General features: G+C 38.5%; 1 protein-coding gene and 1 pseudogene across 2 annotated transcripts; both read left to right on the top strand.

Annotated features, from left to right (window-relative positions):
- The first annotated feature begins 266 nt into the window (after window positions 1-266).
- PSMA6 (proteasome 20S subunit alpha 6) lies at window positions 267-26,668 on the top strand. 2 transcript variants are annotated; one of them, XM_037056457.1, is made up of 7 exons: window positions 267-444; window positions 17,650-17,744; window positions 18,222-18,303; window positions 19,010-19,165; window positions 21,828-22,006; window positions 24,464-24,558; window positions 26,445-26,668. In XM_037056457.1, exons 1-7 carry the CDS (start codon window positions 369-371, stop codon window positions 26,500-26,502), a joined length of 741 nt encoding a protein of 246 aa, XP_036912352.1. In that variant the 5' UTR covers window positions 267-368; the 3' UTR covers window positions 26,503-26,668. The 2 variants fall into 2 exon arrangements, with proteins under 2 accessions (XP_036912352.1, XP_036912353.1); XM_037056458.1 differs by having other exon boundaries at window positions 273-685.
- LOC118993930 (selenoprotein K-like) lies at window positions 13,018-13,819 on the top strand (annotated as a pseudogene).
- Window positions 26,669-26,689: the final 21 nt, after the last annotated feature.

Here is a 26,689-nt window from a genome sequence, read left to right as displayed (position 1 = left end):
CTGAATGGCAAATCGTTACTCTGTATCCCCAGAAACTTTTTCTTCTTTCTTGCCATAATCAATTCATTTCCCAGGTGACAGCTCTAGGCAGCTCGAGTTCACCGGGTCTCCCGAAGGCGCTCAGACTTGAAGCTGACGCAAGCGCACACCGGAGCCCTGCGTCCGCTTTCGCCACACCCCCGCGGGGGCGGGGCCTCGGAGCTTCTCAGCGGCCGGGCTGACGCTAAAGGCGTGAGTTCGGTGCGTCAAGAGGGCGGAAGCCGGCCGATGCACCGGAAGCAGTCGTTGCAACTTCCGGAGGGGTTAATGTGCCTAGTGCCGTAGCTACGGGGCCCAGACACTGTTCTTGAAGTAGTAGGGGCACCAACATGTCCCGTGGTTCCAGCGCTGGCTTTGACCGCCACATTACCATTTTTTCACCTGAAGGCCGGCTCTACCAAGTAGGTGAGTGAGCCAGGTGCGCCTTTGGTCCACTCGAACTGCTCTGTCATGTTACGGCCTGGAGTTTAGACCGGTGCCCAAGCATGGCCAGAGTTGGGGCAGGAAAAGGGCCTAGTCAGGCTTGACGTCCCGTGGTGGTCTCACCACAGTCTGGAGGCAGGGATCTTGGACCCGAAGGTTGGAGGCCTCTTGTTATTCAGGGCGAGCGGCTTCACTGCTGGGACACAATAAAAAACTAAGCAAGGTAGCACCGTAATATCTGACTCCGACTTCGGGACGCCTGCTCACTTGTTACATTGAGGCCTAGGTGGACCCAACGTCTGTGCTTCTCTAAAGAGTAATTGGTTCTTTAACCTCCGAATTAAAACGTCCTCTCCGTTTTCTTTTGTTTGCAGCATGCACTTCTTTTTTCTGTGGTTGTTTCCACACAAGACACTTAGAGTCTTCTGTGTGCCAGACACTGCTGATTCTAGGAGATGCAACGATGTCTCCCCCCACTCATACTGAAGCTCACAATTTAAAGGGAATGGCAGATAACGTAAATAAACGGATAAAAAGAAAAAGGAGAATGCTAAATTACTAGTATCTACAGAGCTCAGGACATCTTTGGAAAACTGGTAGATAGAATGAGCTGCTCGTGAAACTAACATCCCCTTTTAACCCACATCTCTGCTCCTGTAAGTTTAAAAGCTGGTTCTGAATTGTAGATGAGGTGTGGTGAACTAGCTGTTTACTGGAGAAAGTTTTAGTGGAAAGAAAGTCTAAGCTAGTTATTGTTTTTAGTATAACAGCGTGTTTTGTTGGGTGGAAATGGTGTCAGGGTTTAGGTTATGATTATAACTCTGACTCTTAACCTCTTGCCATAGAAAATTTAATGCCAAGAGAACCTGATTTACTGATTTACATCAGTAAATTTCAGAAGTAGAGTTAAAGGTAATTTGGAATGAAACCAGATCACTGACTGTATGGCTACATACAGTATATAATAAAGCAAGAAACAATATCATATTGGGTGATTCAGTAACCATTTTAACTCATCCCAGTTGAAAAATATAGTCAATATTTTGGTCAGTAATATCCCGACAGAATGATTTTAAATCGCCTTGTAGAATAACACTCTTTGCTATTCAGAGCACTAATTAGTCAGTGCTAGGAAAAGGAAAGTGAAAGAATAGTTAGTGTGAGCAAGCAGTATTGTGATGAAGAGTTTAGGCCCTGGAGACCATACCTGGATTCTGATTCCTGCTCCAATGATTCCCATGGCTAAGTGATAGAATTTTAGCCATAGTTTTCTCTTTGCAAAATTGGGCTAATAATCCCTTCCTTATGTGATGGTTTTGAGAATTAAATAAGGTGTATGTAGAGTGCTTAGCACAGTATTAAGTGCTCAGTAAATGTTAATAGATTGCTGTTAATTCTTTGGCTTTTTTGAGGGGGTTGGGATTGGGGAGCTGTTAGATAAGATGCTCTGTAGATCTGGCATATTTTCTATCCATGCTTGCTTCTCTAGTGAAATATATGTACATTACCATAATATCATACATGCTGTTTGTTATTGGGTTGGCCAAAAAGTTTGTTTATTTTTTTCTGTAAAAGACACATTTTTCATTTTCACCAGTAACTTTATTGACTTGGATATTTTGATTATGTGGGTTATCTCCCACTGTTGGCCTCTAGTGGGTAGAGGCCAGGGCTTCTGGTAAACATTTCCAAAGCGTAAGACAGCCCCACAGCAAAGAATTACTTGGTCACAATGTCATTAGTACCAAGAAACTTTGCAGACCACTTTTGACGCATTTAGTCAGTCACAGCACCTTCTCCATATATTGCACAGATCTTTTTGTGTGTGTGTGTGATTCAGTTGCGTTTTTGCATTTCTTGAAATAAGAAAGCATAATATCCCCAAAATGTTGCATATATTCTTCTATTTTCAATATTAAAATGGGTGCAGAAAAATTCACCAATTTTAATGTTTTTTTTTAATGCATACTGATATGACAGCTGTCCCAATTCAATCTAACAAAGTTGTTTTGAAGTTGCAGACAACTAAGCACCACTAGTGCCATCATACTGAAAAAAACTAAATGAACTTTTGGCCAACCCAATAGTTCATAAACTTTAGAACACCTAAGAAAAAGCATGTGAAAATTATGGAGTGCAAACTTTAACACTGACAGTGGAAAAACAATATAACAAAAATCAGGAGGTGACAAGGGGAGGAAAGATTAATGGAAAGGTGAGTATGCTCCTCCTCTTTTGTAGTTGGGACTCAAGAGATAAATATAGTCTAAAGTTCATAAATGAAAAAATAGGGGAGCTAAGTTCCAAGTGGACTTGGGAAGGCCCAAGTGGAGCAAATAAGCCTGGCTACTTTCAAGCCCTCCTCTTCTGCTTGTGGATCAAAAATTTAAAGTTAAAATGCTAACCATAATTATAAACAAATCATTGACAGCGAGTGTTTCCAGGGAGTAGGGAGACTTTTGATTGTCATTTGTACCCTTTGTAACTTGAAAAATTTCTGTTGACATGTGTATTCAAGTTTGTGTGTGTTGTGTGTGCATGCATGCAGGAAAAACTGTAGAGCTTTATACAGAGCATCTAGCTTTGAAATCTCATTTTAGGAATTCCCCAAGTTATCAAAAGGGGAACTAAGGCCCAAGTGGAGCAAATAAGCCTGGCTACTTCAAAGCCCTCCTCTTCTGCTTGCTGATCTTACGTTGGATAGGTTTGGCAAGAGAGGAGAGGAGCAGTCACATGAATTTACTTGCCAGGTGGATGTGAGCACTGCATGGTTGCTTCTAAGAGGGGAGTATACTGATGAGGAATAGGAAAGAAATGGGCTGGTGGAGACAGACTAAAGAGGACAGTTTTTTAATCTAGAAGTGACATTGAAGCCAGCATTCCTGGATTTGAGTCCCTGTTCCACACCAACTATGAGAACTTTCTTCATGTGTAAAATAGAAATAATAATTACACCTACCTTATAGGGCTGTAAGGATTTAATGAGTTAATAGATGTAAAGTTCTTAAGAACAGTGTCGAATAATAAGTGTTTAATATCTGTTTCTGTGAAGGATGCTGTCAGAAAGAAACAAGTGGCTGATAAAAACGGAATCAGGAGTTTTACAAATAAATGGACTGAGAAGTACTTACTATTTGCCTCTTTTGCTGTTAAAAAAAAATTCTTGTTTTAAAGCAGTGTTTCTCAACCCAGAGCTCTCATGCCCTCTTTGATTCTGATTTGAAATTAAACATCTGTGTGTACACACACACACATAGTATGTATATATGCATAAATACATACCTAACATAACTTCACAAAAAAGAAATGTGGTCAAATATTGATATATATATATATATATATATATGATTTTATTTATTTTTAGAGACATGGGAAGAGAGGGAGAGAAACATCAGTGTGTGGTTGCCTTCCACTGGGGACCTGGCCCACAACCCAGGCACGTGCCCTGACTGGGAACTGAACCAACAACTCCCCCAGTTCGCAGGCCTGTGCTCAATCCACTGAGCCAGAGCAGCCAGGGCAAACACTGCTATATTTTGAAACTTCATATTCGCCTTCCCACTAGTACTCAGCTTTCTAGTGACTCCATCCACTTGAAGATCACTGTTTGAAAGTGTAGTATTTGGAGGCACCATGAAAGACACACTTTCCAGTTAAGTTATAACGTTAAGGAAAGACAGAATGAACAACTTCAAAAAATCTTAATAACAAAATGTTTGTAGTCACACAGCATTAAAATTGAATGTATTAGACATATCCTGCCTTCCCCAGGAGAATATTTCTTGTTTTTGGTTTTTTTTTTTTAATAACCAAACTTCATAGACTGTAGGGATCACTTTCCCAGTCCAAGTTTAAGGGGGGGGGTTATCTCCCAAAACTCAGTATAGCATTTTAAACAAAATTATGAGTGAGAAAAATCTTGAGGTACATTCCTATAGTTGGCAAAACCTCAAACTCACCTGTAGATGCTGATGAGCATCCTTGCAGGGAACGCACAAGTCCGCTATTGCTAGCATCACAGGGAGCAGGTCCTACTGGGAGCTATTGTCTGGCATTATATGCCTGTCCTGATCTCTGTCACGGTGCCTTTTAGATTTGGCCCCTGTTTTTCCCTAGTATTGTACAAATGAGACCCAGGAAAGTTGGGAAACTTTTGTAGAGAAGGAAGCTAAGTGAGTAAGAGATTACTGAGAAAAAGAGATCCCTATTCAAAACAACTCTTTATTATCCATTTTGTTTGTAATGAAGGAAGCAATTTACATTCTAATCTTACGGTTTGCTGTTAGGTTGAACCATATAAAACTGCTGATCTTGACTTTTTTTTTACATATAAAGTGACTTTCATGTAGTTCAACCAAATACTTACATATAGGTATGTATTTTACTATTTAAGTTACAGTTTAAGATATTGGTGACTCATGGTTGAGGATAATACATTGTAATCTCTCCCATTTAGAAATGGGAAATGGGCTATCAGTTATCATTTTCTGCATAATCTTAAACATTCAAAAACAATCTTGAACATTACTGAGATTAACATAATAGTGTTTACTAGTTTTGCAAGTTTCTGGAATTTTATCCAAAAAGCCCCCAAATCTTTAGCGATGGAAATAAAGTGTTTAATTACTATTTCCAGCATTTGAATTCTGGCTTTAAAAAAATAAATACAGCCCTGGCCAAGTGGCTTAGTTAAATGGAGCGTCCTCCCGTACACTGAAGGGTTAAGGGTTTGATCCCTGCTCCAGGCGCACACAGGAGGCAACCGGCCAATGTTTCTCTCTCTCTCCCTCGGTCTCTAAAATTAAGAAATACATTCTCAGGTGAGGATTAAAATTTTTTTTTCTTTTTTTTTTTTATATTTTATTTTTTATTTATTTTTTTTTAAGATTTTATTCATTTATTTATCTTTAGAGGGGAAGGAGAGAGGGAGAGAAACATCAATGTATGGTTGCCTTTTGTGCATCCCCTGCTGGGAGTTGGCCTGCAAGGAACCAGCTTGCAACCCAGGCATGTGCCCTGACTGGGAATCGAACCGCGATCGTCTGGTTCGCAGGCCCGTACTCAATCCACTGAGCTACGCCAGCCAGGGCTTAAAATTTTTTAATTAAATATGTTTTCAATAAATACATAAGCAAGGCTTTTAAATGCTGCCCAAAAATCATTATATTTTTTCTTAGTTGGCCTTTTCCTCACCTCTGCTGGACACTGTGATACTACCTTTTACCTTGCCAGTGTCTTTTCCCCTTAATTCTCACCTGAGGACCTGCTTACTGATTCTAGAGTGGGGAAGGGAGGGAGGGAGAGAAACATTGGCACGAGAGAAAACATTGATCCGTTGCCTTTTGTGTGCACCCTGACTGGAGGTTGAACCCACAATTTAGGCCATGTGCCCTGACCAGAATCAAACTGGCAACCTTTCAGTTTATTGAACTACAATCCAGCCAACTGAGCATCACTAGCCTGGGCCCTACCGGTATTTCTTTAGTTATAAAGTTATCTCTAGATCCTTTACTCTTGACAGTTTCCAGTTTTCTGGAAATTACTACAAAATATATATTTTATCATAATAGTGTTATAATGGTGATTCATTTATACCAGGGGTGGAAAACTCATTTTCACCAGGGGCCATATCAGCCTTGAGGTTGCCTTCAAAGGGCAAAGTATAATTTTAGGACTGTATAAATGTAACTGCTCCTTAACAGTTAAGTGAGAGCTTGGAGCTGCCGCTGGGTAGGCACAAGGTGGTGGGCCAGATTTGGCCCTTGGGCCTGTGTTTGCCACCTGTGATTTGTACAGAATTTTATTGAAAATTGCAACATACTGCTAAAATGACAGTACAAAGAAGGGTACTGTGGGAAGCGACACCGCCAGGGAGAGCCAGGAGCATTTCCTCAGAGAAGACGAATTGATCTAGATGGAGGTCAGGTAAGGAAATTCTGGAAGGCCAGTGCGTAGGCCATTGTGACTGGATCATAGACAGTGACAGCTGGAAGAGTAGATTGTAGCAAAAATTTTGAGGAGATTTGGTACCATGCTAGGGTTTGGATTCTGTCCCGTGGGTTTTAGGCATAGCTAGCAGAAGTCTTTTAGAATGATAGGCTTATTATTAAGTCAGAATGCGGGAGAGTTGAGTGATGGCAGGACAACCAGTTAGGAGAAGCTTGTTCACTAATCTGTGTTGAATCTTAGTTCACTCAATACCTAATGAATGAACTAAGGTATTGACAGAGGAAGAGGAAACTGAGTAGATCTAAGAGAGGACGTTTGAGAGAGAAGAGGTGAAGAATTAAGGGTAGTACCCAAGTTTGTAGCTTGAAAAACTGAGCATTTAAGAATACTATGATTTAAGATAAGAACTATAAGAGAAGTAGATTTATAGAGAGAGGCGTTTATTTTCATACATGCCTGTGTACAAAATAGACATTTGTAAGTATGGGTTAAGTGCTAAAGATGACAGAGTTAGCAGTGTTAAGATAAAATCATCCAGGGACAGGGAGAAATGACAGAATGCTGGGAAATACTAATATTTAAGAAACTGGCTGAAGAGATAAGTGGGAGTAGTGATAAAGACCAAGAAGTTCAGAGGAGTGAAAGATGAACAGTAGGAATGATAAGTCTTTAAAGACTTTAAAATTCAGTTCCTCAGTTGCATTAAACCCATTTCTTGTGCTCATAGCCATAGATAGCTAATGGTTATTATATTGGACAGTGCAAATATAGAACATTGCCATCATCACAGAAAGTTCCATTGATTAGTCTGTATAGAGAGGGAGAGAGGAAGAGGACCCGCTTAATTCACAGATGCATTCTCTATTAAGAAGCATTTTTTAACGTGTAAAATATTTTTTATGAGACGAAATTTTATTATGTGGTGGGGTAGCTTTATCTTTTGTTGCTTTCCTGTTTTGCATGCAAACAGACCAGATAAGGAGTACAAGGAGTGGTGGGAACTCTGGAAAACTGCAAAACTTGTGCCAGCCTCAGATGATTTTGATATGTGTGAATGAGGGTCAAGTATTAACAGAAATTTTTCCCTTAAAATTTTAAATAAATAAATCCATTTCAATTAAAATCTTTCTAGAGCTCTGACTGGTGTGGCTGGCTGGGTTGGGCATCATACCACAAATGGAAGGGTCACTTGTTGGATTTCCAGCAGAGCACATGCCTGGGTTACAGGCCAGGTCCCTGCGTGGGGGCGTGCAACGGGCAACCAGTAGGTGCTTCTCCTGATCATTGATGTTTCTTTCCCTCTCTTTCTCCTTCCCTTCCCCTCTCTCTAAAAATAAATAAAGTCCTTCTAGGAAACCCTGTATTCTTTTTAAAAAATATTATATTTATTGATTATTAGAGAGAGGGGAAGGGAAGGAGAAAGAGTGGGAGAGAAACATCAATGTTTGGTTGCCTCTTGTGTATCGCTTACTGGGGACCTGACCTGCAACCCAGGCATGTGCCCTGACTGGAAATTGAAGTGGCGACCCTTTGCTTCACAGGCCCGTGCTCAGTCCACTGAGCTACACCAGCCAGAGTGGAAACCCTGTATTCTAAGCCAGCTTGAATAAGTTGGGTTGGGTTCCTGTCCAACCTTTGACTTAGTATCTTCTGGTTGCAAATTTAATTTTTAATTTCCTTGGTTCCTACTTTCTTTGATTCTTCTGTCTGGATATGGAAGATAGAAATATACATTTTAAAATGCTAAAATTAGTGGTGAAATACTAATTGCTATCCAAATTCAGAGAAAGGGTTGAAGAATGCCATCTGGAACAATCAGAGGAAGTCCATAGGAAATGAAAAAGGCTTACGGGGGAAGGGCAGGCCTTGGCTAGATGGATATAAGAGCGAGAGGGCAATCCAGGCGGGACATAAAGAAGCAGAGACGTGGGTATGGGAAGGATCAAAGTCTGTGAGTACACAGGATAGTGTAAGAGGGGAGTTGGTATTAAAAACTAATAGTTCTCTGTGGCCATAAATGGAATATTTTTCAAGCCAAAATTGTGTTCTGAACAATTGGGTACTAAAAGCAAGCAATTGAAAATGTGGTACTGAAATTAGGCAAAGTTAAGAATGGTGACCCAGATATTAGAATCATCTGTGTAGAAGTGATTGTTCCTTACCTGTATAACATCTATAGTGATAACCCCATCTTTTGGTCCTGATACTGGTGATTTGTATTCTCATTTCCTTGATTAGTCTAGCTAAGGTTTTGTATTAGTTTCCTGTGACTGTTGTAATAAATTACCACAATTTGGTGGCTTAACAGTTTATTCTTTCACTGTCCTGGAAGCCAGAAGTCCAACGTCAGTATCACTGGACCAAAATCAAGGTGTCAAGCAGGGCCATGCTCCCTTAAGGCTCCAGGGAGAATGCATTCTTTACCTCTTCTACTTCTGAGGCTGCCAGCAGTCTTTGGCTTGTGGCTTCATCATTCCAATCTTGTAGACCACCTATCAGTGTCAGATCTCATTCTGCTCCCTCTTCACAGCACCTTTCCCTCTGTGTAAAAACTCCCTCTGCTTCTCTTATACATATGATTGCATTTAGGGCCCACCAGGATAATCTCTGGATATTCAAGGTCCTTAAGTTAATCACATCCGCAAAGACCCTTTTTGGGGAGCCACATAAGGTAGTATTCACAGGTTCTAGGGATTAGGACGTGGGTATTATTTGGGGACATTTGGATTTATAATTTTGTTGGTTTATTGTTTTTTCCCCCAGAAAATCAGGTTTTTGTTGACATTCTCTTTTTGTCTATTTCTTTGATTTCTGATGTTTATTGTTTCTTCTAATCTGTGCTTATCTTTAGAGCTTTTCTAATATAAACAATTAGGACTATTGTATCAGGTTTTTAAAAAAAGTGTTTATTGATTTGTGTGTGTGTGTGTGTGTGTGTGTGAGAGAGAGAGAGAGAGAGAGAGAGAGAGAGAGAGAAAGAGGAAGAAACAGATTTGTTGTTCCACTTATTTATGCATTCATTGGTTGCTTCTTGTATGTGCCCTGATGGGAGATTGAGCCCACAACCTTTGGCATGTCAGGATGATGTATCAGTTTTCTACATGGCATAAAAATTACCACAAGTGTAGCAGGCTAAAATAACACACTTACTATCTCATAGTTTCTTTAGGACAGGAGTAGTCCAGGAACGGTTTAGCTGGGTCCTCTGCTTAGGATCTCACAAGGCTGCAATTATGGTGCTGTCCAAGCTGTTATCATCTTGAGGCTCAACTGGAGGAGAATCTGCTTCCAAACTCACTGAACTTGTTGGCAGAATTCATTTTCTGGGAACTGAGGGCCCCAGCTACTTGCTGGCTATTCACAGGGGGTTTATTGCCATACAGCTACTTACCAAGCCAGCAAGAAGAATCTCTAGAGTAAGTCTGCTAGCAAGACAGTCTCATATAATGTCATCAGGAGTGAGATATCCCATTACTTTTGCCATGTTCAGTTTGTTAAAGGCAAGTTATAGGTCCTACCCACAATCAAGGGGAAGGATTGCATAAAGGTGTGAACACCAGAAGGCAAGGATTGTGGTGGAAAGGCCACTTTAGGGCCTATTCACCACAGCAATAAAATCCCTCCTGAACACTGTTTTATCTGCATCCTACAAAGTTAGTTATATTTTTATTACCTTTCAATTCAAAATAATATTAAATTTCCTTTGTGATTACTTCTTTGGCCCATGGATTATTTAGAAGTGTTTTTAAATTTTCAAATACTTAGGGATTTCAGTACTTTAAAGTTTATCAAGACTCAGCCCTGGCTGGCATAGCTCAGTGGATTGAGCAAGGGCCTGTGAACCACATGATCGTGGTTCGACTCCCAGTCAGGGCACATGCCTGGGTTCCCAGCAGGGGACACNTGTGGTGGAAAGGATTGTGATTACTTCTTTGGCCCATGGATTATTTAGAAGTGTTTTTAAATTTTCAAATACTTAGGGATTTCAGTACTTTAAAGTTTATCAAGACTCAGCCCTGGCTGGCATAGCTCAGTGGATTGAGCAAGGGCCTGTGAACCACATGATCGTGGTTCGACTCCCAGTCAGGGCACATGCCTGGGTTCCCAGCAGGGGACACACGAGAGGCAACCATACGTTGATACTTCTCTCCTTCTTACCTTCCCTTCTCCTCTAAAGATAAATAAAACCTTTTAAAAAAAAGTTTATCAAGACTCGTTTTATGGCCTAACATATGAACTGTGTGCATTTATATTATACCGTTGTATCATATGCCTGCATATTCTTTAGTTGTTCCCAGCAGTATTCAGATATCAACTAGGTCAAGATGGCTGATAATGTGGGTCATATCATATATGTCTACTTTCATGTACATGTCTGTTTCTAGCAGTTGGCTGAGTGACATTATTATAAACTTTAAATAGGTGGGAATTGGCCACTTCTTTTTTTAGTTTTGTCAGTTTTCCTTTCATGTTTTTTGAAGTGTTTTTATAAGGTGTGTAGTCCCTCCAACTTTCTGTGGTGCTTACTGTTTATATGGTATATGTTTTTATCCATTTATTTTTATGTATTTATTTTTTAGACGGGAAGAGAGGGAGAGAAGCATCAGTGTGTGATTGCCTCTCGAATACCCCTCACTGGGCACCTGGCCTGCGACGCAGGCATGTACCCTGACTGGGAATTGAACTGGCAACCCTTTAGTTTGCAGGCTGGCACTCAGTCCACTGAGCCAGACCAGCCAGGACAACAACATGTATTTGAGTTTTGCTTATTCATCCATTCTGACAATTTCTGCTTTTTATTGGAATGTTTTGTTCATTTACATTTAATGCAGTTGTTAACATGATCAAAGTTTATTGTTTTATTATTTATTACTCTGTTTTGTTTGTTCCTCTATACCACCTTCCTCACCCTCTTTTGGGTTATTTGGATATTTTTTAGAATTCATTTTAATCTATTAGCTTTTTGGCTACTTTGCATTTTTTTAGTGGTTGCTCTAAGGATTATAATATACATGCTTAACTTCTCCCAGTCTTCTTAGAGTTAATATTTATCACCTGACATAAAATGTGCAGACCTTGAAACCTTATAAGTCCATTTACTGCCTTTCTATATGTAGGTAAAACAGCATATTTTGAAAACTCCATGAATATTATGGTTTCTGTTAGGTGTTTTTTAGAAGAATTAAAGAGAATAAAATCATCTTATATTTCCCATTCTTGATGCTCTTCATTTCTAAAGGTTGAAGTTTTCATTTGCTGTCATTTTTTCTTCACCCTGAAGACCTTCCATTTAGCACTTCTTATTGCAGGTCTGGAAGTATATTTTACCTTCATTCTTGAAGGAGTTTTTAAAAATTAAATTTATTGGGGTGACATTGGTTAATAAGATTCCATAGGTTTCAAGTGTACATTTCTATAATACATGATGTGTATATTGCATTGTGTGCCCACCACCCAAAGTCAAATCATCTTCCATTGCCATATATTGGGCCCCATTTACCCTTGACTACTCCTCCCACCCACCCCTTCCCTCTGGTAACCGTCATACCGTTGTCTCTGTCTATGAGTTTCAGTTTTATATCCCATGTATGAGTGGAATCATACGGTTCTTACCCTTTTCTGACTAACTTATTTGGCTTAGCATAATATTCTTAAGGTCCATCCATGTTGTTGTAAGTGGCAGTGTTTCATCTCATGGCTGAGTAGTATTCTGTAGTATATATTATTTGTACTACATCTTTATCCAATCATCTGTTGAAGGACACTTCAGTTGTTTCCATGACTTGGTCACTGCAGATGATGCTGCAGTGAACATAGCTGAGCGTGTATCTTTGCAAATAAATATTTTCAAGTTTTTCAGGTAGGTACTCAGAAGAGGGATTACTGGATCATATGGTTACTCTAGTCTTAATTTTTTGAGGAACCACCAAACTGTTTTCGATAGTGGCTCTGGCAGTCAGCATTCCCACCAGTAGTGGATGAGGGTTCCCTTTTCTCCACAACTTCTCTCAACACTTTTGTTTTAAAGATTTCATTTATTTATTTTTAGAGAGGGGAAGGGAGGGAGAAAGAGAGGGAAACATCAATGTGTGGTTGCCTCTCACGCACACCCCATTGGGGACCTGGCCTGCAACCCAGGCATGTGCCTTAACTGGGAATTGAACCAATGACCCTTAGATTCACAGGCCCACACTCAGTCCACTGAGCCACACAAGCCAGGGCTCAACACTTGTTATTGTCTTGTTGATAATAGCCATTCTGACAGGAGTGAGGTGGCATCTCATTGTACTTTTCATTTGCCTTTCCTTAATAGCTAGCAAAGTTGAGCATGTTTTCATGTATCTGTTGGCCATTTGTATGTGTGATTGGGAGAAGTGCCTGTTCAGGTCCCCTGCTCATTTTTTAATTGGATTGTTGTGTTGAGTTGTGTGGGTTCTTTATGTATTTTGGATATTAACCCCCTGTTGGAGCTGTAGTTTGCAAATACCATCTCCCATTCTGGTTGGTTGCCTTTTTGCTCTGTTGGCAGTTTCTTTTGCTGTGCAGAAGCTTTTTTAGTTTGATATAGCCCCATTTGTTTATTTTTTACATTACTTCCCTTGCCTTTGGGGTCAAATTCATAAAATCTTTTCTAAGACTATAAAATCTTATCTGAGGGGTCAGACTGCTCAGTTGCTCCAGAGGCAGGAAACTAGGAGCAAGATGGTTTACATCTCACATGGACAAGCGTTAGACATCTGGTGTCAGCCCTCATGGGGATTATCTTGAATAACAGATTTCTTCTGGGGAATTAGGTGTGTTCATAGTTTGTTTTTCAAAAGTTTGCTTCAGCAAGATGTGAAAAAAAAAGAGTCTGCCAAAACTCATCTGATTCCAGGTATGATGATGGAAGAGGATCCTCAGGAAACTCCCCCCGAGCCCCACGAATGGGTCAAGATTAATCATCTGCAGGGTCCCGGTCCTCCTCTGATGGCTGGTGGAAGAGGAAGGTCATATCTGCTCTAAGAAGCAGATAGCTGGACATGCACACTCATAGCCGAAGGAAACCATCAAGCAGTGGGAGATTTTTGTTGGTTATAGAATTCAGAACTGATGGTTTTTCTTTCCACTCTTTAATGATGTTTCGCTATCTTCAATGAAGTCTGCAGAATTCAAATCATTGTGCTCTTATGTATAATCTTTTCTTTCTTTCAGTTTTCAAATTTTTTCCTGTTTTTAGTTTTCAGGAATTTGACTGTAGTGAACCTACATGCGGTTTTCCATGTATTTACCCACTTAGAGCTTGCTGAATCTCAGTCTGAATTTTATGTCCTTGGCTGTATTTGAAACATTTTAGCCATTCTTTTTTCAGATTTTTGTTTCTCCATATAGGACTTGATGATACATTGTATTGTACCTTTTGGTGTTGACCCACATTGTCTTTTTTACTGTTATTAATTTTTATATCTGTTCATTATTGTTTTCATTCTGCAGTTGAGTCCATTGGTTAATTATTTTATTCCAGTTACTTGTTTCCATTTTACAGTTTCTCTTTGGTTCTTTTGTACTTTCTCTGCTGAGATTTCCTATCTCATTTCATTTTGAGAATATTTTCCATTGAGCATAGTTTTAATAACTTTGCTTGTTAATACAACATCTGGATTATCTCAGGGTTGGTCTCCTGCAAATGGATCACATTTTCCTGGTTTTAGTTTAGTTTTGTTTTTCGATGATTTATTTGTGTGTTTTTATATATTGAATAATTCTGGATTAACTTGAACATTTGTGAATGTTAGGTTGTGAAGACTGGATTCTGTTATATTCCTCTAAAGAGTGTTGATTTGTTCTAGGAGACACTTAATTTAGGTGGTAGCTCAAAATGTCACTTTTTTATTCTTAACTAGGCTGCCTGGAGTCTGTCTTATACGAGGCAAGACCAACACCCCCCCCCCCAGAATTTATATAAAAATGTGTATTTATTCTTACCTGTTCAAACTTCAATCACCTTCAGAGTACTTTCCATATAGTACACCTATCAAGACCTTTTCTTCCCAAAGCTCAAAGCAGTTTTTTGAAGTCATCGATTTTGATGCCTTTTGGTACTTTTGCCATTTTTTGTTTCCACCTCTTCCACGTTGGCAAAACATTTCCCTTTGAGGGCTTTTCTCATCCAGGGAAAGGAAAAAACGTACCTCGGAGTGAGATTGAGATCACTTGAGGTGAGATCGGGTGAATAGGGAGGGTAGGGCATGGGGGTCATGCCTTTTTNTATTCTTACCTGTTCAAACTTCAATCACCTTCAGAGTACTTTCCATACAGTACACCTATCAAGACCTTTTCTTCCCAAAGCTCAAAGCAGTTTTTTGAAGTCATCGATTTTGATGCCTTTTGGTGCTTTTGCCATTTTTTGTTTCACCTCTTCCACGTTGGCAAAACATTTCCCTTTGAGGGCTTTTCTCATCCAGGGAAAGGAAAAAACGTACCTCGGAGTGAGATTGAGATCACTTGAGGTGAGATCGGGTGAATAGGGAGGGTAGGGCATGGGGGTCATGCCTTTTTTTGTCAAAAACTGCCTAACACTCAGTGCAGTGTGGGTAGGTACACTCATAAACAACCCATAATGAAATGGCCAAGTGCATTTGGCCAAACGTTTAAAAAAGTTTACTGAGCCGTGGCTCAGTGAATTGAGTGATGGCCTGCAAACTGAAAGTCCCGTTTTGACTCCCAGTCAGGGCACATGCCCAAGTTGCAAGCCAGGTCCCCAATTGGGGGCCTGTGGGAGGCAGCTGATTGATGTATCTCTTACACATTGCTGTTTCTCTCCTTTTTCTCCCTCCCTTCCCTTCCCTCTAAAAGTAAATAAAGTTTTTTAAAAAGTCACTGAAGCTGAATGCAGCTTCTCACAACACCAGCTGGTACACTGACCTAGCGGGGGAAGCCTTTACTACCCTTCAAAAAATAATTCCAGGGTTTTTTTGCATCCCCTCCTTGTATATGTGTGGTTATGGAATCAGCTAGAGATTTGGGTAGTGTTTATATGTAGAAGTTAGGGCTCTCCCTCTCTGGCTCTCTCATCTTTCTCCCTTACTTTCCAGCATCTGTGGTTACCCATTATCCCAAACTGTTCTCTAGTCCTTTAGGCCAAAAGGATTGGGTTTTCTATGGGTGTTTAGCCCTGACTGGAGTTGGACTCAAGCTATAAACCACAAAAATGGGAAATTCACCCCATGCCATGCCTTCCAAACATTGACTCTTCCTGTAGAATCTTTCTACTTTGGACTACTTTCTTGTTTCTTTGGGTAGTTATTGTTTTGTCTAGAGTTTATAGTTTTTTTTAAATCTGTGGAGGAATGGTCTGGTAGAAGTTTTCTTGGCCATGTGAGAAACAGAATTGAGAAGCATTTAAAACATATTTTAGAAGTTATTTGCAGTGTAATAGGACGGTAAAATATTATAATTAGCCAGTTAAACCTGAGGTAGATTTAAGGACTCCTTAAAGTGATTTTTCCATACCCTGGCTGGTGTGGCTCAGTGGATTGAGTGTGGGCCTGCGAACCACATGATCACTGTTCGATTCCCAGTCAGGGCACATGCCTGTGTTGCTGGCCAGGCCCTCAGGAGGGGGCGCATGAGAGACAACCACACATTGATGTTTCTCTCCCTCTCTTTCTCCCTGCCCTCTCTATAAATAAATAAATAAATAAATAAATAAAATCTTAAAAAAACCACAGACTACTAATTTAAGAATGAAGTGATTTTTGTAGAGTCTTTTTACTCTTTTGTTCTCTCTTCAATAGATAGCCATTGAGAAATATTTGATAAAGGATTTTTATTATAACTCCTATTATAGGAAAATCCTTAGCTAGTCCTCATCACCAATGGCTTTTTGAACAAATGAGGTCAGGCCTTAGGCCCAATGCCCAGAGTAATACTTGACAGAATTTTAAAAGCATCTATTACATGTGAAAAATGTAGATACTGATTGGAGTTATGAGTAATTTTTTCTTTTATATTATCTTCTGTCTTTTCATATTTCCCAAAATGAGTATCTATTAATTTCTATTGTCATTTTCCAAGTTACAAAATGTTAAATTTAAATATTATGGAAATACATAACATAGAAAGGGACAGTCTCATCTGTAATTCTGTTCTCCCAAAGGCCGTCATTATCAACCAAACCACGGCGGTGCCAAGTAGTTTTGGGGGGGGGTGTAAAATATTTTATTTATTTATTTTCAGAGAGAGGGGAAGGGAAGGAGAGAGGGAGAGAAATATCAATGTGTGGTTGCCTCTCATGTGTTCACCACTGGGAACTGGCCTGCAACCCAGGCATGTGCCCTGACTGGGAATCGAACAGCGATCATATGGTTCACAGGCCCACACTCAATCCATTGAGCCACACCAGCCAGGGCCCAAGTAGTTTGTTTTTATGCTGCTCTTCTGATCCAGCTGTTTGAATGCGGATAATGGTTTGACAGCAGCTAGAAGGACACCAGCTGAAGTTTGCTGTAGACAAACTAAAGAATCCTATGTTCTAGGTAACATGGAAAAATGCAAAAGGCGTGATCCAGAAAAATTCAGCTTGGTAAGGAAAAAACAGTGCAAAATAATGTAAGAGCAATTAAAATTGTATGTGGTCAAATTAGTTATTGACCAAAAATTAACAGAAATAAAAAATCTTGAGAAAACTTAGAGCAACTTAGTTTGACCCAGCTAAACCAGACTTAGTAGAAATAATGGTCACAAAACCAAGTTTTAAAATGATAAAACAGCCATGGCTGGGTAGTTCAGTTATTTAGAGCATTGTTCCTGATATGCCAAGGTTCCAGGTTCAATCCCTGGTCAGAGCACATACAAGAAGCAACTGATGAATACAACAAATCAGTGTTTATCTCTCTCTCTCTCTCTCTCTCTCTCTGGCCCCCTTCTTCTCCGCTGCCTTTCCTCTCTCTCTAAAATCAATCAAAAATTTTAAAATAAAGTGATAAAACATAATAAATAAATATTTGATAAAATTAATTAATCTTTATTTGAAATTTGCTACATGAACCTGACAAAACTGATTTCAGTAAAATTAAAATAGAAACAGAGTTGGTTTAACTATGATTTGTTATTATTGTTAGTTTGAGTTTTCATGTCCTAGATAATATTCTGTGTTAGCTTTTATAGCTCTCATTTTTTTTAATAACTGCTTATTATCCCATTCCATGAATCTATGATAGTTATTATGCCTTAAAAAAAATCTATTCTGTTTTCCAGAATATGCTTTTAAGGCCATTAACCAGGGTGGCCTTACATCGGTGGCTGTCAGAGGGAAAGACTGTGCAGTAGTTGTCACACAGAAGAAAGTACCTGTAAGTAATACTGCCCAAACTACTTGGGCCCTGGCCATTGTTACAGAGTGTAATGCTGGACTTTTTCACGAGTTTGTACAAAGGTATATTATTACCTATATATGTTAACATTATTCTTGCTTTGACTCTGTTTTCCTAGTATTTATTAAGCAACTATGGACAGTGTCAGTAGATAGAATCAACATATTAAATTTTGTGATGATAAGCACAGTGGAATTTCTAGGTCTTTTTTCTTCACGAATGGACCTTGAAACTCACTTTGGTGAGCTGTCGTCCTGCCCCGGAAACATTTCATCTTAAAATGGAAAACAGTTTTTGAAAAAATGAGATGTTTGTTCCCTTTCTCAAAAATTGGTGTTAACTATAAAGTGAACAGAAGACATTTATTATGTAGTGTATTGTTATAATTCCATCCTTATTTTTATCACTATACAGAGACCTCTGATTTTCATTATCTTGATTTATTTTGTTCATTAGGACAAATTACTGGATTCCAGCACAGTGACTCACTTATTCAAGATAACCGAAAACATTGGCTGTGTCATGACAGGAATGACAGGTGATTGGCCTGATATCTACTCAGATTTGTTATTTTCTGCAAAATATTCTTGAGTTTCATACTAATTTTTATACTAGTTTGATACTAAAGGAAGTGCCTTATTTTTCAGGTGATATGAGTAGATTTGCAGTTTTCTAAGGTGTATTGTGAGCTTTTTAAAAATAATGAGTATAATAGAATTAGATACTGTTTCTGTTGTTAAGGAAACTGGGCTGAGGCCTCTCTCATAGATGGTGTATTTCAGATGTAGTTAATAGTTTAAGGGGGTATAAATCAGTATATCTCAAACCTGGTAAAATTGACACTGGTTAGAAGTAGGTGAAAATTATAAAATACTACTTTGGGTTTTTTTCTGAAATCTAGGGAAAATTCAAGCTTACCAAAAAAATATCAAGAGAAACATTATTCTCTCTTTAAAATGTATTCTTAGGGAGTTTTTAGTTAAAGATAGTATGTTGACAGCTGATGAAGGGCTCAGAATAAAAAGACAGTACTGTGTATAGAACTTCATCTTAAAGTTTGTCATTTTTGTCGTGTACTTGTTGCTGAGTCATTCACTCTTCATTGGTGTGAGAAAAAGCCATAGTGCACTACTTCTGTTTCCCTTAAGACATAATGGAGATACATATCCGTAAATGTGGAAGATTGTCTGCCTTGGAGGTTCATTCTTTCCTTGTAAAGAACTAAATCTTTTTTATGCTCTTAGCTGACAGCAGATCCCAGGTACAGAGGGCACGCTATGAGGCGGCTAATTGGAAATACAAGTATGGCTATGAGATTCCTGTGGACATGCTGTGTAAAAGAATTGCTGATATTTCTCAGGTCTACACACAGAATGCTGAAATGAGGCCTCTTGGTTGTTGTAAGTATATTAAGAAGCCTCCCAAGTAATTGATGAATTTAGATTTTTTTTTAGAGAAGATGCATAAAGTTATTTCAGTAACACCTGGATTTTGAATATATGGTTTAGAAATTACATAAGATAAGGTAATCTTTATAGTAAATCAGCAATGAAGGATAGCTTTCACAACAGTATTTACAGTATTATTTTTGAGCTTTAGATGCTATTAGTCTTTTTATCAAAATATTTCTAGTTAGGGTATGTGATTTGAAAGGTCTAAGTTGTTGCTCTATCAGGCTATTGTAATGTGGATTCCACAGCAATTCTAGATTACTAGTTTAAAGGAAATGCCTAAATTGGGTATCTTAACAATGTGGTTGTTTTTTTTGGGGGGGTTGACCACCCTAAAGAGTCAGGCTCACATACATATGCCTGTGATTCATATTTTTAGAATAAATTTCTTTTTTTAAAAAGATTTTATTTACTTTTAGAGAGAGGGGAAGGGAGGGAGAAAAAGAGGAAGAGAAACATCATTGTGATTGATATACATCAATCGGTTGCCTCTCACACACCCCCAGCCAGGAACCCAGCCCACAACCCAGGCATGTGCCCTGACTGGGAATCAAACCTGTGATCCTTCTGTTCGCAGGCCAGTACCCAATCCACTGAGCCACATCAGCCAAGGCTAGAATAAATTTCTTAAAAAAAAGTAAAATTTTATTGGGAGAAGGATAAGATTTACTGATTTCGACTTAGTAAAATAAATTACTCTGAAAAATCCAGTGTTTTTTCTGACATAGTGTTATTCATTTATGAGAATTAAGACAGTCAACATAATCATTTCTCTTTAGCATCTAATCCTGTTTTTTGATCTCTCACCTAAAAATTCCCCCTTGATTTCTTTAGTCCTCTTTTCTCCTCCACTTGGCTTTCCTTAGCTCATCCTGTTGTGCTGGTCTCGCAGTGCTGCTGCTCACCAGATTTCTCTCCTTGGGTCTTCTCTCCCTTTTTGTTCTGTCTGTGTGTGCTCTCTCCTACTTTCATGGCTTCATTTATAACCTGTATGCCAGTCACTCCCACATTAGCTGTAGCCCAGTCCCTTCTTTCATGTCCCACAGACACTTCAAACTTGAAATCATTGCAGTAGAAATCGACACTGCTTTATCCTCATCTGTCCCCACCCCACCTTCCCTGGTCATCTAATCAGTGACCAAGCTTTTCCTCAGAATATGGATTCCTTCTCAATTTTTTCTGTCATTTTTTCATCAACTTTTGCCTTTGCCACTAAATTTACCTTTCTCTTTTCTCCCTTCTCACTGTTTCCTAGCCTTTCATAATGCTGCATGAGTTATCCTGAAGTCAAGTTTTGGTTGTTGATCCCTTGGAAAAGTGATTACTCATTGGCTAGATTGTATTTCCCAACTCTTGAATATGGATGATATGCAGGCCCCCTAACAGTTTACTCCAAAGTTGCCTCTTTCTTGTACTGTTTTCCTCCCTCATCTGAAGACCCGGTAATACACAGAGCATTCCCTGCGCATACCCTGCAGGGCCTTTCGTGTCTGACTCCTTTTGCCCCGATTGCCCTTTATGTTCTTATCGTTCTTATCACTTGTTAAATCGTGCTCATCTCGAAAGACCCTAGAGTAGGAAAGTGTTTCTGTCTTCCCCCAGGCAGTAAGTGGATATCCCTTTTGTGTTGCCCTTGTACTTTGTATACATTAAATTATAAAATGTAAAGAAAATTTTAGGGTAAGATTAACATTTGAATAAAGCAGATACCCGATCCCTGTCCGTAGTGTTTGTCGATAAAATAAGTTTGAAAATCCCTCATTAGTAGACTGTATAAAACATTTATAAATGTGAATAGTCAGTTCATACCACATCTTGGAAGAAAACACTTTAAAAAGAGGTTCAAATCTAGAATGTAAGGAAGCAGGAGTTAAGCCACTCTTAATATTTTGTGATCTGCTTTGCTGAGTAGAAAGAAGTGTGGTGGCAGTGGCTCTTTTGTTATATCATTCTAATAACATGATTAATTTGTAATAGATTTATGTGCAGAATTTAGAATTGAGTTTATACTGATTAGTAGGGGAACACAGACCAGCGGGAGCAAAGCCCGGCGGTGCAGAGGTGAGCAGTAGTGCCCAGGTATGGTTCACGTTGCTCCAGTGTGCCCAAGGGCTGTTAGGTTCATTTTCAGTTCCCTTGAACCTTAATCGGTCGTTCTTAAATTTTTTTTAAAAAAGAAAAAGTATTTCTTGGTCAAGTAAATTTGAGAACTACTGAGCTAAAAGTAGGTCAACCTACAGCAGAGAACTTTAGAACACTTACTATGCTTTTGTATGTTATTTTCTCTAAAAGAGTTATATGAAAAGTAGTTTTTCCAAATTTACTGGAGTTCAAAGGAGCATGCTTTGAATAATAGCAAGGATTCAAAAAGTTGTAAATTGCATTTGTGATCATTGGAACTTTCTAAAAATTTGGATAACACCTTTCAAGAAATAGAAATTTCTGTTACCTAATTTGTGTGTGGTTATAACCTGTATTTTGTCAGTTTTTTTTTTCTCAAAGCAAAACACGTAATCTAAAAGAGCTGACCAGAGTAATGATTAACAACTGCTAAGAAATTTTGTTGTATAAAGGCATAAGACATTAAATGAGGATCTTTCTTTCTTTTCAGGTATGATTTTAATTGGTATAGATGAAGAACAAGGCCCTCAGGTGTACAAGTGTGATCCTGCAGGTTATTACTGCGGCTTTAAAGCCACTGCAGCAGGAGTAAAACAAACCGAGTCAACCAGCTTTCTTGAAAAAAAAGTGAAGAAGAAATTTGATTGGACCTTTGAACAGACAGTGGAAGTAAGTAAAGCAAAGGAAGCTGAGGGGTTTTTGTTTGGGGGGTTTTTTTTGCTTTTACATTTTATTTTATTTTATCGTATTATTTAATTTTAATTGTTCAAGTGCAGTTTTCTGCCTTTTACTCCCATCCCAGCCCATTCTCCCAGCCCTCCCCACCTCCCTCCCATTTCCACCCCCTCTGGTTTTTGCCCATGTGTCCTTTATACTTGTTCCTGCAAACCCTTCCCCTTTTCCCCTGAAATTCCCTTCCCTCTCCCCTCTGGTTGGTCACTGTCAGCCTGTTCTTTATTTCAGTGTCTTTGGTTGTATTTGGCTTGCTTGTTCATTTTGTCAATTAGGTTCCTATTAAAGGTGAGATCATATGGTATTTGTCTTTTACCACCTGGCTTATTTCGCTTAGCATAATGCTTTCCAGTTCCATCCATGCTGTCACAAGGGTAGGAGCTCCTTCTTTCTTTCTGCTGCATAGAATTCCATTGTGTAAATGTACTATAGTTTTTTGATCCACTCCTTTACTGATGGGCACCTAGGTTGCTTCCAGCACTTGGCCATTGTAAATTGTGCTGCTATGAACATTGGGGTGCATAGGTTCTTTTGGATTGATGTTTCAGGGTTCTTAGGATATAATCCTAGCAATGAAATTGCTGGGTCAAAAGGCATATTCATTTTCAGTTTTCTTAGAAAATTCCATACTGTTTTCCATAGTGGTTGTACCAGTCTGCAATCCCACCAACAGTGCACTAGGGTCCCCTTTTCCCCACAACCTCACCAGCACTTGTTGTTTGTTGCTTTGTTTATGGTGGCCATTCTGACCAGTGAGAAGTGGTATCTCATTGTGGTTTTAATTTGCATCTCTCTGATAGCTAGTGATACTGAGCATCTTTTCATGTGTCTCTGGATCCTCTGTATGTTCTCCTTGGAGAAGTGTCTGTTTAAATCCTTTGCTCATTTTTTAATTGGGTTGAACCTGAGTTTTTTCTGCTGTATGGAAGAATGAAGGTCATTGCACACTTGACCATCTGTAAATTCTGTTCCTGGGTTATATCACAAGATCCAAGTGTGTCAGTTTAATAGTAAAACTGATGTCATTCAGCTAACATGGAATCAGTGAGGACTGTTTTTATTCACTTAATTCCCTATTGTCATTTTATAATGTATTTGAAATTGCTTTCAACAAAACACATGAAAAATGGGAAAAAATAACTAAGAATAGGAATCAAGTCTAGACCTGAAGACCTGCATAGTTATGATTCAAATTAGTCTTAAGCTTCTTGGTAGGAAAAATGAAAAAATTGAGTCAGTAATGTTGCTCTTGTGTACTAATGGCAAAATAAACAGCCACACACCAGGTTCTCAGGGGAAGAAAACATCTTCCTAGTAAAAGAATATGGTCAGGAGATAACTTGGCAGAGAAATTATGTCTGGGATGCAAAATTGGAGCTAGCTTTGAGCAGGGTTCTAGAGGGGATTATTTATTATGATTGGGAACTTTTACATTGATAGAACAAGCTCAAATTCTTATACAAATATTTAGTAACATTAGACTAAAGAAGCCTCTTACTTGTTGCCAAGAAGTTATTTTAGATTTTGGAATGAGGATCTGGGCTACAGCCATTTCTAAAGACTGACAACATGATTCTGACAAATGACAAAGGAAACATTACCATCTAATACTTTTATGTTTGGTTGGCAGTATTATTTATACTTATAGGAGATATAAAGCTAGTTTTTTTTGTTTTGGGGGGGTTGGGGGGAACTTTTTTTTTAAATTAATTAATTAATTAATTCTCTTTAGACGGGAAGGGAAGGAGAGAGGGAGAGAAATATCAATGTATGGTTGCCTCTCGTGTGTCCCCTGCTGGGAACTGGCCTGCAACCCAGGCATGTGCCCTGACTGGGAATGGAACCATGATCCTTTGGTTCACAGGCCTGCACTCAATCCACTGAGCCACATCATCCAGAATATAAAGCTAGTTTTTGTTTGGGAGTACTATACCCTGTTTAAATGTTTCTTAAAAGTTTTTTTTATTGCATCTCATAATTACATAAGTAATTGATCACATCAGATACAGAACTACTTAAAACATTCTTAAATTGTTATTCTGTAAATTCCTTGAAAGAAGACCATATCGTTCATCTTTATCCTCCCTTTATCTCACTCCAGGAGCGAAGCATAGTGCCTACTATGTAGTGATTATCAACCAAATGGACAGTTTTGTGTGAATCTTCCTATTTTGTTCGATGGACCCCTTTGGTTTATGGCTGGATTGGTATAAACAAGTTCTTATCATTGGCAGGTGACACGATAGCATTAAGCAGTCTGTTAGTAATATGTGGCTATGGAACACCATCACCAAAACATGGAGCAAGAATGAATACCCTGTGGTTAACTTATGATTTGAATAAGCTTAGAATCTCTGAAAAGTACTATATTTTAATGTTGATACTTTTTTCCAGACTGCAATTACATGCCTGTCTACTGTTCTATCAATTGATTTCAAGCCTTCAGAAATAGAAGTTGGAGTAGTTACGGTTGAAAATCCTAAATTCCGGTGAGTTGTATTATCAGCCAGGTACTTAAAGAAGTTTGCCAAGTGATAAATTCCAGCCTAGGAAGGTAAAGATGTGGGGGCCATTTGTCCCATAACTTAGGGAGGAAAAAAACTTTTCTTAACCTGCAATTGTAGCTTTTTTCTTTAACACCCGAGAGATATGTTTTAAAACTTACTAGATGTCAAAATAAACTATTTTTTAAAATAATAAATAAATAAAAGTAGTAAGGAACACTTTCCAAAAAAACAAACAAACTCGGTATCTCTTGAAGAGAGACATAACTGCTTTTCTCCTTATTTCAGACTGATGTTATATCTAATGCCAGAGGTAACATAAAATAACCTCTTTTATATAAAGAGTAAAGTAAGCATAAGTGGTTGTTTTTTGGTTGTGGGTTTTTTTTTTTAGCTTAAGGTCAATAGAAATTCCAAGCGTCAAAATAGTTACCAGGTTTTTCAGGTGGAGCCTTGGTTATTTAGTGGGTATTTAATTGAAGAACAAGCTGAAATACTAATATACATAAAACCCTATCTGGAGATCTTTGGAAGCCCCAAATTTTGAATACAGCTCATTGAATTGCAGATGCTTGATGTCTGTCTGTTCCTACTAAGTGAACTAAGTAACTAACTCCCACAAATCAACCTTGCAGCTTCCATGAGTCAAATCTGTACTGGGTGCTTAACACAGATAGGTCCACTGAATCCTCCCAGCAACCCAATGAGGTTACTTACCATGAACTTGGTTGCTTTTTTAAATAATGGAAAATACTTCAGTTAGGTCCATGGATGCAAGGAACTGGTAGAAGGCATCTTAACTCTTTGGGCACAATTATAAGGACACATGCTTGTGGTTCAGGGTAGGAAAAAGATGGTTAGATAATCTAAACTTACCCAGACCTGTAGGAGTTTTTTGTTAGTGTGCCTTTTTTTTTTCTAGTTTGTTCTTTTTGTTGCCTGTAGGTAAGTGATACAAACGTGAATGATTTTAAGAAAATTTTATAGAATTTTTTTAAATTATTTTTTTTTCGGTAGGAAAAGTTTGTCTTTTTTTTTCAACAGTAAAATTTCATCAAGAGGAATTTACAGATCTTTCTAAAGGACTTGTAATTAGTTTTTGTTTTCTATTCTGAGACCCTCCTATAACCTTTAAAATTTTTATTTCCATCAATTAGTTAATGAGATAAGAAACCAAAGACCCTGTATCTTCAAAAAGCCCTTGTAACATTTGTAAATTCTGTCATAGTAAATGTATGTAAGTAATAACTAAACTATGTAACATGAACAGCAACGACTATATAAACTACTTACATTGCCCCAATTTGCCCTAAATAATGTTGCACTGACAAATTTCACTTTTTAGAAGTCTAGCAGTAACAAGTCATGTTAAAGGTTGCCAAGCAGTTGATTTCTTTGTTGCAAACATCATTTAGAAAATACTATTTGTTCAGTATGGAATGTCTTCTTATCTCAGCTGATACAGTCTTGAGTTATACTAGGTATAAAGGCATTTGGACATAGGAGCTAAAATGGAATGCTTTGATGTAGTTTAATTTAGCTTTATATTTAAATATTTTCTGTCATAGCTGAACTAAAAGGGTTTTGTTTTCAAAAGACCTAATTATAGATCTGCTGTCAAGTAAACATTTTTGTGTATAGAGGGAGTTGATAGGACATTGGGGAATTCCTTCAAAATAATCTAAAGGGATGAATGGTGGGTATATAGAATTTGTAAAGATTAGCTCTAAATTGATAATTGTTGAAGTTAGGTGTTTGGTACACACGAGTTCATTACTATCCATTCTACTTTTATGTGTGTTTGGAATTTTGTGTAATAGAAGTTTTCAAAAAGTAAAGGATTGGGGTTTTTTTCCCCCTTTGCTTTCTAGGATTCTTACAGAAGCAGAGATTGACGCTCACCTTGTTGCTCTAGCAGAGAGAGACTAAACATCGAAGAGTTTACCAAATCCATGACACCACTTGCCTGTGTGTTTGGTAACAACAGACCAACGTTGTGGAGGCCCTTGGATTGAAGAAGGAACATCTCCCTCTCCTCCTGCCGCTGAAGTGGTTAGGACTCTACACAAATAAAAACAGTGCTTTTGGAAAATAATTGCATCCTGTCTCTTTTACC

Source organism: Sturnira hondurensis, unplaced genomic scaffold (assembly GCF_014824575.4).
Source record: "Sturnira hondurensis isolate 20B ecotype Veracruz unplaced genomic scaffold, ASM1482457v3 Scaffold0008948, whole genome shotgun sequence".
Lineage (NCBI taxonomy): Eukaryota > Metazoa > Chordata > Mammalia > Chiroptera > Phyllostomidae > Sturnira > Sturnira hondurensis.
Note: the sequence above shows the minus strand (reverse complement) of the source record. Positions and strands in the feature narration are given on the sequence as shown.